The 18033-nt window shown below is 44.1% G+C and overlaps 1 protein-coding gene across 2 annotated transcripts in view; it reads right to left on the reverse strand.

Moving 5' to 3' along the window:
• The window catches only part of LOC140188350 (F-BAR domain only protein 2-like), an 81008-nt gene extending 64099 nt beyond the window's left edge, over window positions 1-16909 (reverse strand). The window contains exon 1 of one of the 2 annotated variants that reach the window (XM_072244519.1): window positions 16832-16909. In XM_072244519.1, the coding sequence (XP_072100620.1) occupies window positions 16832-16909 (78 nt within the window). The remainder of the gene's footprint in view (window positions 1-16831) is intronic. The other variant, XM_072244520.1, reaches the window with a different exon arrangement.
• Between the last annotated feature and the right edge of the window lie 1124 nt (window positions 16910-18033).

Below are 18033 nucleotides of genomic sequence, written 5' to 3' on the forward strand. Positions count from 1 at the left end.
TAATGAGCCATATCACCAAGATACTTAAGACCATAAGACCATAAGACAAAGGAGTGGAAGTCAGCCATTCGGCCCATCGAGTCTGCTCCGCCATTTTATCATGAGCTGATCCATTCTCCCATTTAATCCCACTCCCCCACCTTCTCACCATAACCTTTGATGCCCTGGCTACTCAGATACCTATCACCCAAACACACATTGGGTGCCTTAAATACACCCAATGACTTGGCCTTCACTGCTGCCTGTGGCAACAAATTCCATAGATTCACCACCCTCTGGCTAAAAAAATTTCTTCGCATTTCTGTTCTGAATGAGCGCCCTTCAATCCTTAAGTCATGCCCTCTTGTACTAGACTCCCCCATCATGGGAAACAACTTTGCCACATCCACTCTGTCCATGCCTTTCAACATTCAAAATGTTTCTATGAGGTCTCCCCTCATTCTTCTAGACTCCAAGGAATACAGTCCAAGAGCGGACAAATGTTCCTCATATGTTAACCCTCTCATTCCCGGAATCATTCCAGTGAATCTTCTCTGTACCCTCTCCAACGTCATGCTCCTATACTCTATTCCTCTAAAAATGAATGCCAACATTGCATTCACCTTCTTCACCACCGACTCAACCTGGAGGTTAACCTTAAGGGTATCCTATATGAGGATTCCCAAGTCCCGTTGCTTTGAATTCTCTCCCCATTTAAATAATAGTCTGCCCGTTTATTTCTTCTGCCAAAGTGCATAACCATACACTTTCCAACATTGTATTTCATTTGCCACTTCTTTGCCCATTCTTCCAATCTATCCAAGTCTTTCTGCAGACTCCCTGTTTCCTCAGCACTACCGGCCCCTCCACCTATCTTCGTATCATCAGCAAACTTAGCCACAAAGCCATCTATTCCATAACCTGAATCGTTGATGTACAACGTAAAAAGAAGCGGCCCCAACACGGACCCCTGTGGAAAACCACTGGTAACTGGCAGCCAACCAGAATAGGATCCCTTTATTCCCACTCTCTGTTTCCTGCCAATTAGCCAACGCTCTATCCACGTATGTAACTTTCCCGTAATTCCATGGGCTCTTATCTTGTTAAGTAGCCTCATGTGTGGCACCTTGTCAAAGGCCTTCTGAAAATAAGAATTTAAGAATTTTGAATTCTAAGAATTTTGATGACAAGAGCTAAAAGTAAGATACAAGCTGAAATAGGCAAAGAACAATGTGGTTTTGTGAAAGACAAAGGTACAAGAAATGCAATATTGATGTTAAGGGCACTATCAGAACGAGCTATTCAAGTGCAAAAAGACTTGTTTGTTTGTTTTATCGACTACACAAAAGCATTTGATAAAGTGAAGCACAATAAGTTATTTGAAATATTACAGGAAACTCTAGATCTAGATTCGAGAGACCTCCGCCTTATCAGTAATCTGTACTGGGAACAAACTGCCGCTGTAAGAATAGATGGAGAAGTGAGTCAGTTTACGAAAATCAAGAGAGGCGTTAGACAAGGGTGTGTTTTCTCCACTGATTTATTTGTGTACAGTGAAACAATATTATAAAAAAGTAAGAGACATCTTAGGAATCAAAGTTGGTGGTGAAATCATCAATAATTTCAGATATGCAGATGACACTGTGTTAATTGCAAGTACGGAGGAAGAACTACAAAACTTAATTGATAAAATTGTTGAAAAAAGTGCAAAAATGGGTCTATCAATTGCAAAAAGACAGAATGTATGGTGATATCCAAAAAGAAGGAGAATCCTATCTGCAGGCTGAGAATAAACGGGGAAGACATAAAACAAGTACAGAACTTTTGCTACTTAGGAAGCTAGGTGACATCAGATGGCAGGCGCGACTTGGACTTCAAAAGAAGAATAGGGATTGCAAAAGACAGCTTTACGAGAATGAAGAGTATACTGACCAATACTAAACTAGGCATGACAACCCGCCTCAGAGTACTGAAATGTTACATTTATCCAGTTATGTTATATGGCTCAGAATGTTGGACAATACCTAGTAACATGAGGAAACGAATTGAAGCAGCAGAGATGTGGTTTTTGAGGAGGATGCAAAGAATATCATAGATGAAATGAATATCTAACGAGGATGTCATGAACAGAGCAAACACAAAAAGAGAAATAATGTATGAGATCATGAAAAGGCAACGTAACTTCATTGGACATGTGATTAGGAAAGAGGAGTTAGAATGCACGGTAATTATGGGAAAGATTGAAGGGAAGAAAGGAAGAGTAAGACAAAGACAAATGGTGATGGAGACAGCAGCCAGAGAACTGGAAATGAATACCAATGAATTGATCCACTTGACCCGAAACAGGAGTGTGTGCGCCATGGCAGTCAAAGCTCAAACTGGGCACGGCACCTGATGATGATGATGATTTCATGTAGACGTACTCAATGGGTGGGAGGATTTTACCCATGATGTACTGGGCTGAATCGAATACCTTTTGTGGGATTTCCTACTCAAAGGCATTGGTGTTCCCATACCAGACCATAATGCAGCCAGTCAGCACACTTTCCACCACATCATCTGTAGAAGTTTGCCAAGGTTCTTGATGACATGCTGAATCTTTGGAGACTCCAGAGGAAGTAGAGTCGCTGTTGTGCTTTCTTTGCAATAACATTTATATGATGGGTCCAGGACAGGTCCTCTGAGGTAGTGATACCCAGGAATTTAAAGGTGCTGACCCTCTCCACCTCTGACGAGTTCTGGCTTCCCTCTCCGGAAGGCAATAAGCAACTCTTTGGTCTTGCTGACACTGAGTAAGAAGCTGTTGTTGTGGCACCACTCAGCCAGATTTTCAATCTTCCTCCTAGATGCTGATTCATCACCACTTTTGATTCAGCCAACAGCGGTGTCATTAGCAAACACGTATATGGCATTGGAGCTCTACTTAGCCACACAGTCATAAGTGTAAACTGAGTAGAGCCGGGGGCTAAACACACATCGCTGTGGTGCTCCCGTGCTGATGGAGATTGTGGAGATGTTTTTGCCAATCCGAACTGATTGAAGTGAGGGAATCCAGGATCCAATTGCACAAAGGGATGTTGAGCCCCAGGTCTCGGTTAGTTTTGAGGGGATGATGGTGTTAAGTGCTGAGCTGTAATCGATAAAGGACATCCTGACGTATGTACCTTTGCTGTCCAGATGTTCCAGGGTTGTGTGAGGAGCCAACAGGAGAGCATCTGCTGTAGACCTGTTGCTTCGGTGGGCGAATTGGAGCGGATACAAGTCGCCACTCAGACAGGAGCTGATGTGTTTCAACACCAGCCTCTCAAAACTCTTCATCACTGTGGATGTCAGTGCCCCTGGGTGACAGTCATTTACACAGGTTACCACGCTCTTCTTAGGCACCAGTACAACCGAAACCTGCTCGAAGCAGGTGGGTACCTCACACTGCCGAGAGCAGCGAGAGGTTGAAGATATCCACCAGCCAGCTGGTCGGCACAGTCTTCAGTCCTCGGCCCGCTACTCCATTCAGACTGGATACTTTCCTTGGCCTCACTCTCCAGAAGGCAGCCTGCGCGTCATCTTCACATTCTGAGACTAAAGGATCATCCTGGGATGTGGGGATCTGTGACGGTTCCTCCCTGTTCTGGTGGTCAAAGTGAGCATTGAGCTGATCTGGAAGCATAGCTGTGCTGTCCCCTACGTCGCAAGATCTAGCTTTGCTGGAGGTTATGGCATTGAAACCCTGCCATAGCTTTTGAGCATCCCTTGTTGATTCCAGTACAGTCTGGAATCTCCATTTTGTCCAAGAGATCATAAATACGAGTTTAACAAGAGCAAATTTGTATTTATTTATTAAGTTACATGGTGGAGTAGCTCCTTCCGGCCCTTCGAGCCTCGCTTCCCAGCAATACCTAACTTAACCCTAGCCTAATCACGGAACAATTTACAATGACCACTTAACCTACCAACCGGTACGTCTTTGGATGATGGGAGGAAACCCACACAGTCACGGGGAGAACGTACAAACTCCTTACAGATGGCGATGGGAATTGAACCCTAGTCATTGGTACTGTAAAGCATTGTGCTAACCACTACGCTACTGTGCTGCCCTGCAAGATACATTAATAATTACACAAATAATAGGCGACACTCCACCTGTGAGTCCGTTGGGGTCACATACTGTGTTCGGTGCTCCCGGTGTAGCCTCCTGTATATCGGTGAGCCCTGATGTAGATTGGGAGACCGCTTCGACGAGCACCTATGCTCCGTCCCCCAGAATAAGCGGGATCTCCCATTTTAATTCCACTTCCCACTCCCATTCTGATATGTCCATCCAAGGCCTCCTCCACTGTCATGATGACACCTCATATTCTGTTTGGGTAGCCTCCAACCTGATGGCATGAACATCAATTTCTCTGACTTCCAGTAATGGCCCCCACCACCCCCCCCCATCCTTCACCATTTCCCATCCCCTTTTCCCTCTCACCTTATCTCCCTGCCCGTCCATTGCCTCCCTCTGGTGCTCCTCTCCCCTTTTCTTTCTTCTATGGCTTCTGTCTCTTTCACCAATCAACTTCCCACCTCTTTACTTCATCCCTCCCCCTCCAGGTTTCACCTATCACCTTGGCTTTCTCTCTCGGCTGCACCCCCCCCCCCCACCCCACCTTTTAAATCTACTCCTCAGCTTTTTCTCTCCAGTTCCTGCCGAAGGGTCTCGGCCCGAAACGTCGACTGTACTCTTTTCCATCGATGAGGCCTGGCCTGCCGAGTTCCTCCAGCATTTTGTGTGGGTTGCTCGGATTTCCAGCGTCAGCAGATTTCCTCGTTTGTGTTAACATAACAGTGACCAGCTGTGGGCACCTATATTTAGGTGCAGAGTAAAGCAGCTTCTACATTGCACAGTCAGGGGGCAGCACAGTAGCGTTGCAGTTGGCACAATCACTTTACGGCACCAGCGATCAGGGTTCAATTCCCGCTGTCCGTGAGGAATGTGTACATTCTCCTGTGACCCTCTGGGTTTCCCTCCCCGCTCCGCCTTCCTCCCATGTTCCAGAGATGTACAGGTTACGGCACGCTACGTTGGCACCAGAAGCGTGGCGACATGTGTGGGCTGCCCCCAGCACGCCCTCGGACTGCGTGGCCGTTGACGCAAACGGTATGCTTTGACGTACATGTGATAGATAAATCTGATCTTTCTTTCTTCCCAAGGCAGGAACAGCATTCTAATACTGAGGACAATAGACCATAAGTGCACAAAGGCATTCACAATGTTCAAACACCTTGATATAGAGAAGAAAAATCACCCCTTCTTCAGAGCATGCAGCTCTCCGGTGAAATGATATCGTATTTGTAAGTAGGATGCCGAGCACAATTCTGATTTGATGGAGACAGACGTGAGAAGGCACAGAGGAACATCTGGAGAAATTTCTGAAATGCCTGGTTCGCTGCCGCTGCTACTGTGCGATCGAGAATCTCCAGAGGGAAGGCCCCAAAATCCCCGGCTTTGCCTGCTGCTGGCAACCGAGGCTGGGGTCGAAGCGTTCGGCAGAGATGGTGCTCGGTACTCGGTGTCAGAGGGCTAATCGGAGCTCGAAGTTTTCGGACAACTCAGCGTTGGACTGTGGTCGGGCATGGCAGGGAGAGTTTTCTTCCTTCTCCCAGCAGCGTGAGATGTGAGACTTTCAAGAGACTTTTAACTTTTTACTGTGCCATGGCCTGTTCTTCATCAAGTTATGGTATTGTTACACTGTTGTAACTATATGTTATAATTATGTGGTTTTTGTCAGTTTTTCAGTCTTGGTCTGTCCTGTGTTTTGTGATATCACACCAGAGAAATATTGTATCATTTCTTAATGCATGCATTACTAAATGACAATAAAAGAGGACTGTGTGTCCTTCTAATCTAATCTAATGTAATCTAATGACACAGTGGGACAGGTTTGACATGGCACCCATTATCTGGGCTGGAGGAGAATACGTGTGATGCAGAGTCAGTGTGCTGCTCAGGGATTTTGCTGCCACGTTTCTTACATTACATCGATGGCCACTGTCCGGAATGGTTGTTCTTTAGCAGGAGTGCATTTCGAAACATGCTCTCCTCAGCTACCCATTACTTCTCCCTGCCTCCCCTCCTCCTTCCCTTTCTCCGATGGTCCACTCTCCTCTCCTATCAGATTCCTTCCACTCCAGCCCTTGACCTTTCCCACCCACCTGGCTTCTTCTATCACCTTCCCTCTCCCCCACACTTCCCCCAACCTTTTTATTCTGGCGTCTACCCCCTTCCTTCTCAGTCCAGAAGAAGGGTCTCAGCCCGAAACGTTGACTGTCTATTCATGTCCATAGATGCTGCCTGGCCTGCTGAGTTCCTCCAGCATTTTGTGTGTGTTGCTGAAATTGATAAGGGGCTACAAAGATGCAAGTTTTCTCTCTCGATTAAATATTTTAATCGGTGTACACAGTGCACAGTGACATTGTGCCTGAAGAGTGAGATAAGAGAAAGTGGGGTGCGGGTGGGTTGGTGGGAGCAGGAAACAGAGAAAAGGAAATCTGATTAAAGATAATGAAAGCAAGAAGAAAATGACATATCCCCAGCAGCCCTGTGTTTGAAAATATACTATTAGCACATCCACTCCACAAACTGACAATGATTATGCGCATTCCTAAGAGAATAGGGCCCTGCAGAATTTATCCAAGAATATTTAAGGAAATGAGGGCAGGTGTAGAGGGAGCTGTGGCTGTAATCATTCACAGGCTCCTTAAACACTGCAGTGCCAGACGGGTTATTTCTTGGAGTTTCATTTCCAGCCAATTAATTACATGCACATTTGGTTTATGCCTAGTGTTAGAAATGCACTGAATTATTCAGGCTGCATCTTATTTGGCGCATTAAAGATCGCAGCACATCGGAATGGGAGGAGATAATTCAGCTTCTCCAGCTTCATCTGCTTTCAGTTAATCTCTCCTTACTTGCCCTGGCTATTTCTTGCTCTCGTTGGACCAATAAACCCTTGTCCAACAGGAACAAAGCAGAAATCTATCAGTGTCTAGTAAGTTTTAATTGTCTCCCCCAGCAGCTGTGGCCTATTGTGCGATGGTGATGCTTCCTCACATCAGCCTGAAGTGGACTGGCTCTAATTTTTCGTACCACATTTTGGCTCCTCCTCCAAATTAAATAGTCTCTTCTTGTTCCTTAGTTACATCACTGCAATCATCTGGACTCAAGTGAACACAAGCCGAGTTTGCCTTCAGAGTGGTGACTCCACGCTCAAAAGAGCCTCAACTACATTTACTATTAACCTCGGGCAGCTTTAATCATGAGAAGACTCCCTCAGCAACCTATTGAAGGACAGGGGAGCATCCATCAGTCTTATGACCAGCAATTATGCATTAAACAAATTAGCCCTTCACTTACTCCTTTGCGATCTTCATGTGCATAAATTGTTATCAAAATTTCTACCTTATGACAGTGGTTACAATTCAATAGAGCTTCTTTGACTGGAAGTCATTTCCCGACAAGCAATAGATATGAAACATGATTCACAAGTTCTTCATCTTTGATCATTTCCATGTCTGGTTCAGCTTCAGCTTTCCATTGAACTTCACAGCACATGAGGTGACCACTCAGCCCATCTAGACTGTGACAGCTCTGCAGATATGTACTTTACTTGCTCCTGCCCATACAGCTTTGCAAATATTTCCCTTTCGAGTAGTTGACCCTTTTGAATGGTCCTATTAAATGCAATCCCACTGCCCTTTTACAGTACTGATACTCCTCATCCCTGGAACCCTCCCCCTACCAAAAAAAACCACTGCATCCCCTTCAAGATCTTGACATTATTCCTTTTGGGAGCCCAAATTGTACACTGCATTCCAGCTGAAAAACAACTAATGTTTTATGAAGGATTAACACCACTTCCTCGTGTCAGATCTTACTGCTTCTATTTAGAAAGCCCACGATCTTATAAACATTTTTATTAATGCAGGATTTCCCTGCCTCCCTCAAAAATGTGTCCATCCCCCCCAGGCATTTCCTTTCCTGTAACTGCTGCGAAAACCTCTACTGAGATTCTAACTCGGTCAATTGATGTTTCTGTCAAGAGGCCAGGGCATTTTTCTAAATTAAAAACCCTACACCAAGTTTGTATAGCTGTCTATCTAGGTACAGAAGTCTGGCAATTCCTTTCCAGAAAGCATTACAACCCAGTAAATGCCTTGGTCCTATGTGCACTTGGAATGTGGGCTGGGGGGCTGGGGTGTGAGGGGGAGGGCCTGGGGCTACTGGATACCAACTGAGATGTAACTTTGGCAGATCCCTCCTTGGGCACAGAACAATTGTTGCTTGGGTGTGTTGGTGTAGGGTGGGAGTGAGATGGGTTGGTGCTTTGAAGGTTGGGTGGGGACGAGCACCAGATTGGTTCCCAACTGTCTTCCATTTCATTGTCTCAGGGCACCCTAATGAGGCTGGCAGATGATGTATCATTGACGTGTGTCACGTCTGGGATGTAGGAAAGGCCACAGGCAAAATGTACTCAGCAAGATCCCCAAAACAGAGATGAGAGAAGTAACTAGGTGCTCTGTTCTCTGTCACGATAGTTGTAATTTAAATATAGGTCAAGATGAGCAATAGCTTCTTTGATCACAACTGAATAATAATCGTGGAATTCTTTGTGCTCATTAGGTGCCTTACATAGAACGCAGAACAGTCTAGCATGGGACAGGCCATTCGGTCCACATTGCTGTGCTGACCCGGCTAAAAAGCAAATCAAAAACACCCCGCACTGAACCCTCCTACCTACACCATGTCCATATCCCTCCCAATTCCTTACATCCATGTGCCTATCCAAACATCGATTAAGAAGCTTCTAATGTGTTTGCCTCTACCACCATACCAGGCATCCACCACTCTCTGAGTAAAAAAAATACCCTTCACATTCCACTTGAACCTACCCCATCTCATCTTCAATGGATGCCCTCTGGTATTACACGTTAAATCCTGGGAAACAGATACTCTCCATCCACTCCATCTTGTAAACCTCTATCAGATCTTCCCTCACCTATGGTGCTCCAGTGAAAACAACCTAAGTATATCCAGCCTCTTGTGATAGCTCATGCCCTCTAAACCAGGAAACATTTCTTCTGCAGCCTCTCCAAAGCTTCAACATGCTTACTACAATGGGGCAACCAGAACTGTAGGCAATACTCCAGATGTGGCCTAACCAGAGTTTCATAAAGTTGCAACATAATGTTGACTTATTAACTCAATGCCTTGACTAATAAAAACAAGCATTCTTAACAACCTTATAAACATGTAGCCACTTTCAAGGAGCTATGAACTTGGACCCCAAGATCTCTCTGCTCATCAACACTGGTAAGGACCTCGACCTTAACAGTGTAATCTCCTTGCATTTACCCTACTAAGGAGAAACACCTCACATTTATCTGGGTGAATCGCCATCTGCCATTTTGCTGCCCTATCTGCAACTGATTTATATCACGCTGTATTCTTTGCCAGTCTTCTACACCATCCACAAACTTACTAATCCACCCATCTGCATTTTCATCCAGCTCATTTACAAACATCACAAATAGCAGAGGTCCCAGCACATATACCTGCAGAACTCCACTAATTACAGACCTCCAACTTGAATAACTCCCTTCATCCACGACCCTCTACGTAAAAACCAGTTCCAAATCCAAACAGCCAACTTGCTGCGGACCCTGTGAATCTTAATCTTCTGGATGAGTGTCCCTTGAGGGACTTTGTCAAATGCCTGACTAAAATTCATGTAGACAACATTCACTACCCTACCCTCATCAATCTCTCTCGACACCTTATCAAAATGCTCAATCAAGTTGGTGAGGCATGACCTGCCACGCACAAAGCCATGCTGGCTCTCCCTGATTAAACTATGAGTTTCCAAATGCTCATGTATCCTCTCCCAAAGAATTTTCACCAGCAATTTGCTTGCAACTGATGTGAGTCTCTCTAGTCTATCGTTCTCAGGATTTTCCCTTGTTCTCTTCTTAAGTAAAGGTACAACATTAGACACTCGCCAGTCCTCCGGGACCTCGCCTGTGGCTGGAGAGGACACAAAGACAGAGGTCAAGGGTCCAGCGATCTCGTCTCTTGCCTCCTTCGATAACCTGGGGTAAATCCCATCAGGCCCCGGGGACTTATCCACTTTAATACTCATTAGGAGGCCCAACACTTCCTCCTTCTTGACCTCTAAACTCCCTAATGTATTTATACTCTCAGCACTGATCACCTGGTCCTCAATATCCTTTTCCTTAGTAAATACTGAAGCAAAGTACTTATTAAGTACCTCACTCACATTCTCTGCATCCAAACGTTTCCACCCCTCCCCCACTGCTTTTATCCCTGAGTGGTCCCACCCTCTCCATAGTTATCTTCTTGCTCTTGATGTGTGTCTAGAGTGCCTTGGGATTCACCTTGATCCAAGGACTTTCCATGGGCCCTCCCGGTTTTCCCAATTCCTTTCTTTAGTTCTTTTCTGGCTTCTTTATACTCCTTATGTGCTTCATTTGATTCTATCTTCCGAAGCTTTGCATACTTATCCTTTTTTCTTGACTAAATTCATCACCTCTCTGGACATCCAAGGAGCTCTTATCTTTCTATCCCTGTCCTTCCTTTTAATGGGAACACACCTTTTCTGTACTCTGTGCAATTGATCTTTAAGCACCCTCCACATGTCTGGTAAGGACCTGCAGGAGAAGAGGTGTTCGCAACTAATGCTTCTTCATATGTGCTAATGCTGTCGTAATTTGCCCTTCTCCCATTTAAAACTCTCCCACAAGGACCATACCTATCCTTATCTCTAGCTATCTTGAAAATTAAGGAGTTCTGGTCACTGTTCACCCACTAAAAGGTCAGTCACCTGATCAGACTGATTACCCAACACCAGGACTAGTATGGCCACAGCTCGCGTTGGACCATCCACATATTGACTTAAGAAACCTTCCTGGATACACTTAACCAATTCTGGCCCATCTAAAACAAGAGAAAATCTGCAGATGCTGGAAATCCGAGCAACACACACACACACACACACAATGCTGGAGGAACTCAGCAGGCCAGGCAGCATCTAGGAAAAGAGTACAGTCAACGTTTCGGGCCGAAACCCAGTCCTGCCAAAGGGTTTCAGCCTGACCTGAAACATTGACTGTACTCTTTTCTTAGATGCTGAGTTCCTTCAGCATTTTGTGTGTGTTGCTCTGCCCCAGCTAAGCCTCTTGCACTAAGAAAGTCCCAGTTTATATTAGGGAAGTTAAAATCTCCCATGACAACAACCCTATTATTTTTACACATTTCCTTCACCTGTTTACATGTCTGTTCCTCAATGTCCCAGTGGCTATTAGGGGGTTTGTAGTGAGATTGCACCCTTCCTTTTCCTGAGTTCTACCCAAATGGACTCAGTGTCTGACCCTTCCATTATGTCTCCCCTGAGTGCAGCTCTGATATTGTCCCTGATCAGTAGTGCAACTCCACCACCACCCACACTCCCCCACACACACACTTTTTAACTCCACCTCTATCTTTTCTAAAATTTCGACAACCTGGTACATTACTCATCCATTCCTGCCCCTATCTCAGCTAAGTTTCAGTAATGGCAACAACACCGTAGTTCCATGTATTGATTCATGCTCTAAGTTCATCACCCTTACCCATAATACTCCTGGCATTAAAACATACACACTTCAAACTATCCAACCCAACGTACCTGTTAATTTGATTTTGGTTTTCCAATACTTTTCCTTCTGGTCCAATCCTTCCCTTACTGACCTGGAGCTCCATTTCCCAACCCCCTGAGAAGCCAGTTTAAATTCTCCAGAGTAGCATCAGCAAGCCTCTGGCCAGGAGATTGGTTCCCCTCCAATTCAGGTCCAACTCACGTACAGGTCACCCCTTCCACAGAAGTGGCTCCAATGATCCAAGAACTTGAAACCCTGCCCCCTGAACCATCTCCACAGCCACTCATCATCTGTGCTATCATCCCATTCCTACCTGCACTAGCCCATGGCACAGGGAGATTACGACTTTGAAGATCCTTCTTTTAAGCCTCTATATACTCAGTGCTTCGAACCTCTTTCCCTGTTCTGCCCATGGCATTAGTGCCAATGTGCACCCTGACCTCTGGCTGTTTCCCCTCCCCCTTGAGAATATACTTCAGCCTCTCCAGTACACCCCGGACCCGAGCACCCAGGAGGCAACACACCATCCTGGTGTCTCCTTTCTGTCCCCTTAGGTATCGAGTCTCCTATAACTACTGCGCTGCCCGACTTTACCCTACCCTGCTGAGTTTCAGAGCAGCCACCAGTGCCCCCAGCCTGGCTGCTGCTGCCGTGATCTGATGGGTTATCCCCCTGGTACAGTGTTTTATCTCAGGAATAGGCCATTAATGGTCAGAATCAGAACCAAACTCCGGTTTAATATCAGCGGCATATGTCGTGATATTTGTTAACTTAGCGGCACCTGTACAATGCAATACAAGATAATATAGAGAGAAAAAAATAAATCCAATAATTAAATACACATTACAAATATGGTTTCAATTACATAAATTTTTTGGTTTGAACAAATCTATTTTATCAAGCCCTATTATATCTAATTTTTTTCCCAACCCTCTGTTATGTATCAAGCCTTTTTGATATGGAAAATGAAGGTATAATATGTTTTCGTGTTTTATTCTTGGATAACTCTTTATTGTCATTTGAACAGTTGTCTAACAAATATAATTTGCCCAGATACCTTTTTTTTTTAGATATTTACAAATTAGAAGCCTTTTAAATACCACGCTGCCTACATTTCCGATTTCATACCCAACTGATATCACGGAAAAAATTTTAGGTCTAAATCCTTATCAGAAGGGTTTAACAGCAATTATTTATGATATGATTATGAAAATACAGCCAGGTATACCTGATAAAATTAAGAATGAATGGGAAAGGGAACTTCAACTTCACTTACCTATAGACAAATGGGAGAAAATTTTTCAATTAGTTAAATTTTCCTCTATATGTGCTAAACATACGTTGATACAATTTTAAGGTGGTGCATAGGGCTCACATGTCTAAAGATAAACTAGCTCGTTTTTACTCTCATACAAGTCCTGTTTGTGACAGATGTCATCCTGAAGTAGCTTCTTTGACTCATATGTTCTAGTCTTGCCCTCTTTTGGAAAAATTTTGGAAAGACATCTTTGATATTATTTCAACAATTTAGCACATTGATTTACAACCTCACCCTATTACTGCAATTTTTGGTTTACCGATGATGGAACAGAGTTATTTATCCTCTTCAGCTTGTCGGATGATCGCATTTGTTACATTAATGGCTAGAAGATCCATTTTATTGAATTGGAAAGAGATCAATCCTCCTACTACATTTCAATGGTTTACCCAAACTATATCTTGTTTAAATTTAGAAAAAAATCAGAAGTGTCACTTTTGATCCTTCGGTTAAATTTGAAGAGTCTTGGAGGCCATTTATTTAACACTTTTATATGATGTAGCTTGACCTTTTCTGAATCCTTTTTATTAACCTAAAATATATGGACAGAGGAGCGGAGTTAACGACATAAATGATTGTATTCGATGTAATATAATAGCCCAGCTTTGTTTAGTTTAGTTTTTGGTTCAGTTTAGTTTTGTTATTTTTTATATTCATTTTTTTTCCTGGATAATTTTTTCATTTTTCTTTTTATCATGTTTAATTATATTATGAGTTTGGGAGGCCTAATATACTTGTATTATCTGTAGTTTTTACTTGCATCTGTCAATTACCAATAATGTAATCCCAATCTCTTTGTATTAGTATTGTTGCTATGTTTATGAATTTGAAAATTAATAAAAAGATTAAAAAAGAAAAGTAAATCAATTACAGTAAGTATATGTATGTATATTAAATAGTTAAATAAAATAAGTGCAAAAACAGAAATAATGGTAGAAATAATAATAGTGAAATATCCCCACGTCAATATACTGGAATCAACAGCCAACATTACATGCTCTTTAAAGCATTCCATTCAGAGCATAGATCTATTACTGGCAATAGCAGCGGTTTCTGCCTACCGCTGCTGCTGGCAAGTCGTATTCTTAGACGACCCTGCCTTCAAAGCTGGACGGGAACAAATTTCAGAATGAAGCCCTGCAACCATGAAAGGATAGTGATACATTATCAAACCGTACTGCTGGGTGACCTGATGTATAACCTATCAGGGGTGGTGTTCCTATGCACCTGTAGCCCTGGTCCTGATTAATGCAGTTACAGTAGATCTGGTGGATAAATTCATGGCATTTTATGAATGGCAGATGCTGAAGACACTGGATGTCAGTGATTGAGGAAGTGCACATTTAGGGTTATAATCAAAGGTTTGCACTGCAACCATCTGAAGAGACTCTTGGACTAACAACCACTATATTACCCCAACCCCATGTGCTGCAGTGATGGGGCTTAGCTTGGTTGTTGAGGAGATCATGAGCAATCGGGGATTAAGCCCCAATGACGGGGGGGGGGGAAGAATGGGCCAAACCGGAGAGTGCTGATCCACCTCATTTGAATACTGAGCATGAATCAGCACAGGCCGGCAGGTTACAACAGGTGATCGGTTTCTAGGAGGGAAGGTGAGCAGTCCCGAAACAGAAACAGATTTTGTATTAGTGACACACTTAAAAGTTGCTGGTGAACGCAGCATCTCTAGGAAGAGGTACAGTCGACGTTTTGGGCCGAGACCCTTCGTCAGGACTGCCAGCATCTGCAGATTTCCTCGTGTTTGTAATAGTGACAGCCCTTAACACTGTAGCAACTTCCAATCAGCTGCCAGCATCAGTACTTTACAAATTTGTGAATCATGTTTCACAGCCTATCACAAAATGGTTTCCAGTCAAAGAAAGCTCAACTGTTGTGTAACCACTATGATAAGGTAGATATTTGGGCAACAATTTATGCACATCAAGGTCCCAAATGAGTAACAGAAGGGGTAACGCACACAAAATGCTGGAGGAACACAACAGGCCAGGCAGCATCTACGGAAAAAAGAGTACAGTCGACCTCCAGTATCTGCAGGTTTTCTCTTGTTTGTGAATAGAGGGGGTAACTTGTTTGATGCACAAATGCTGATCAGGAAACCGGTGGCTGCTTTCTGTGCTTTGGCAGGAAATCACCAACCCAAGTCAACAGAAGAACACTCAACAGCGTGGGCTCCTTCTGCCTTTCACTTTGACCTTCATTTCAGCCACCCACCTTGGTCCTGTAATACTTCCGAAAAGTTTAATGAAACAAACAAACTCAACCACTTGGAAACTCAGCAATTGTTTGGGGGTGGGGGGGGGGGGATGCGAGCCAGAATTCTGTTGCACTATGAGTGACGATGTGCTTCCCGACAGCATTCTGAATGGCCTAGCTCGTTTTAAGGTCCCACTCCCCTCTCTAACAATGGAAACAGTTTCTGTATCAAATCTATGTCATAATAAAGCATCGCAAGTTTAGTTCAGTCTTCTGAACTCAAGGGAACACGAACTAAAAGCAACACAATCAGGCAGTGCTGATCGTGAATCACGTAACTCTTTTGATGCCTGCTACCATTGTCCCAATGCATTGTGGTGACACAAGGTAACTCTATATACTACTGACGCACAACAGTCACAAGTGTAAAGAGAGAGTAATGTCTCTCCCAAAAGCTATTTACTAAATAGCTCCTTATAGACAAAAATGGATAAGATAGCTCCTTATGGACAGTAAACGATCAAGGCAAGCAGATCGAAAAATGATGCAGATCGGAGAAAAATGTAATTAACTGTGGGGCTGAATGGTATCCTCCTTGGTTATTGAGACAGCTCAGTGTCGGCTGTGCCCCTGATTCCGGTTCTTGACTACAGAGAGGTTACTACAGCGTCGGAAGTGCCATCTTACGGGTGAGATGCAAGGCAAGAGCCCCGTGTGCCTTCCCGGGTGAACGAAGAAGGTCCCACAGCGCTTGCTGAGACACAGGACACATATTTCTGGTTTCTTAGTCACTATTTACTGAACTATCCGCACCAAAACAAGGTGAGCTGCTCGCCATCGGGTTATTTTGGTTGGGAGCTTGCGTGTTTTCTATAACACAGCTGTGACATTTCTAATGTACTACACCAGTCTGCAAAGCGCGTAGAGATGCGTTACGGCTGTGAAAGGTACAACTAAAACGTAGATTTTCTTAACCACCTCTTCTTCAAATAAATGAACAAACGATAAGATACACATTACCGAATAAATAATTCACTATTTCTCCACGTTATTTATTGCAGAAAAAAACAGACCAAAAATAAACAATGCCCATCGTTGAGTATGAGAGATGCACGGAAATATAGAGACATCCACACGAACAATCAAAGGCACAGAGGGGTGAGAACGATAGAGACACACAGGGGTGCACAAAAGGAGAGAGGGAGAAAGAGGGAACACGAGGAGTTAGTGACACACACAGTCACAGAGACAGACAGAGGTAGTGGCATTGAGAGGCGCGCACACATACGGACCGAGATACACACGTTTGGCTATAAGAAATTCTGATGCATTAAATTTGCATTTTGCTATGAAATAATTGGCATTTGGTTGGTGTCGCTTGCCTGCTGACGCTCAGGCCGGATGGGTACAGGAGCAATACCGAGCTGAGCACCAGAACCCGGTACATCCGGGCGGGGGGGGTGGGTGGGGGGGGTCACACTGTTCCTGCCGCCCACCTTCTCCGCACGATGCCCTCCTTCACACTCGGTTGTTGCTGCAGCTTAGGCAGGCAGCCCGGTGGCTGCAAACCCCGGGACAAGGTGCGTGCCGCCACCCCTCGGCCATTGCCCTGTCCATTACCCCACTTACCCAGAAGTTACCCCCAAAGTGTTGCATCTCGACCCCGAGAGCCGCTGCAGATCTGATACTGCTCCAAACAACTGACATACCGCCGGCCACGCCCCCTTTACCTCATTGGAGACAACACCCTTCCGTCAAATCCCAAGGCCACACCCCCATTTCATAGCACGCAAAACCCGTCAATCACATTTTAGAATCCGCCTACTTTCCGAAATTAAAACCCAGCCCTTCATATCGATTGGCTGTTCTTAATAAAGCTCGCCGAATATGTAATGATTATTGGCCAACTATTTCATTTAGTAACGAGTAATTGGTTAACAATAACGTCCATTATTTGAAATTCTGCCTCCTAATTTGGTTATTTGGGGCGAATAATTTATTTATCGATACTGGCTAATCTACAATTAAGAAATTGGAACTACTGTAAATAAACGGTCCTGTCCATTCACATTACACTCTTTGCTTAATCCGACTAAAGAGATTTATTCTCATAGTTTTAAAATTATTTTTTAAATGTTAATAGCCTCCGAAGTTGGTCTTTCCCACAAATGTACACTCTCTCGGTTTGCTCGATGAAAATCCCACATAGTTCTATGTAAGTTCGCTGACTCTGTGATTATAACTTTTTAAGACCTTTATCATATAACTTCAGACTCTGCAGTATAGCTCGCTTGCGCTTTCTTCAAAGTTTCAAATCTCTGATTTCACCTTTTGAAATTTACTGCACCTTCTCATTACGTGACTGTGTAGTTTTTCTGTGGTGTATTGATTATATTCATTTAGAACTTTTCTCAATGTTAAAGGAATCCTGTGGTCTAACATTTTTTCCCAATAAATTCATCAAATCCCTTGCAATTGAGCTCCAAGGCCTCTGTTGAAGGAAATGAGGAACCAATTTATTCGAGACCGCACACAAAGGAGCTGGGGTAACTCAATGGGTCGTAGCCATGGAGCTCTACCATTACGGACCCTCGGTTGGAAGCACCTGAAGGGAAGCAACCAGTCAGTGTTTCCGACTGGGACACTTCATCAGCACTAATCTCCAGAGTTCACCATTTCAACAACTCCAGGCTAATTCTCCATCTTACTGAGGTGCAAAGCAACCACTTTCTTGCGGGAGAAGGTGAAGTTTCTACGCCGGAAAGTGTGGAGACCCAGTCATCAGAGATATTCAGGGAAACGAGTGCACTTTTAAAAGGTCAGGCTCTGGG

Source organism: Mobula birostris, chromosome 26 (assembly GCF_030028105.1).
Source record: "Mobula birostris isolate sMobBir1 chromosome 26, sMobBir1.hap1, whole genome shotgun sequence".
NCBI classification, from domain to species: domain Eukaryota; kingdom Metazoa; phylum Chordata; class Chondrichthyes; order Myliobatiformes; family Myliobatidae; genus Mobula; species Mobula birostris.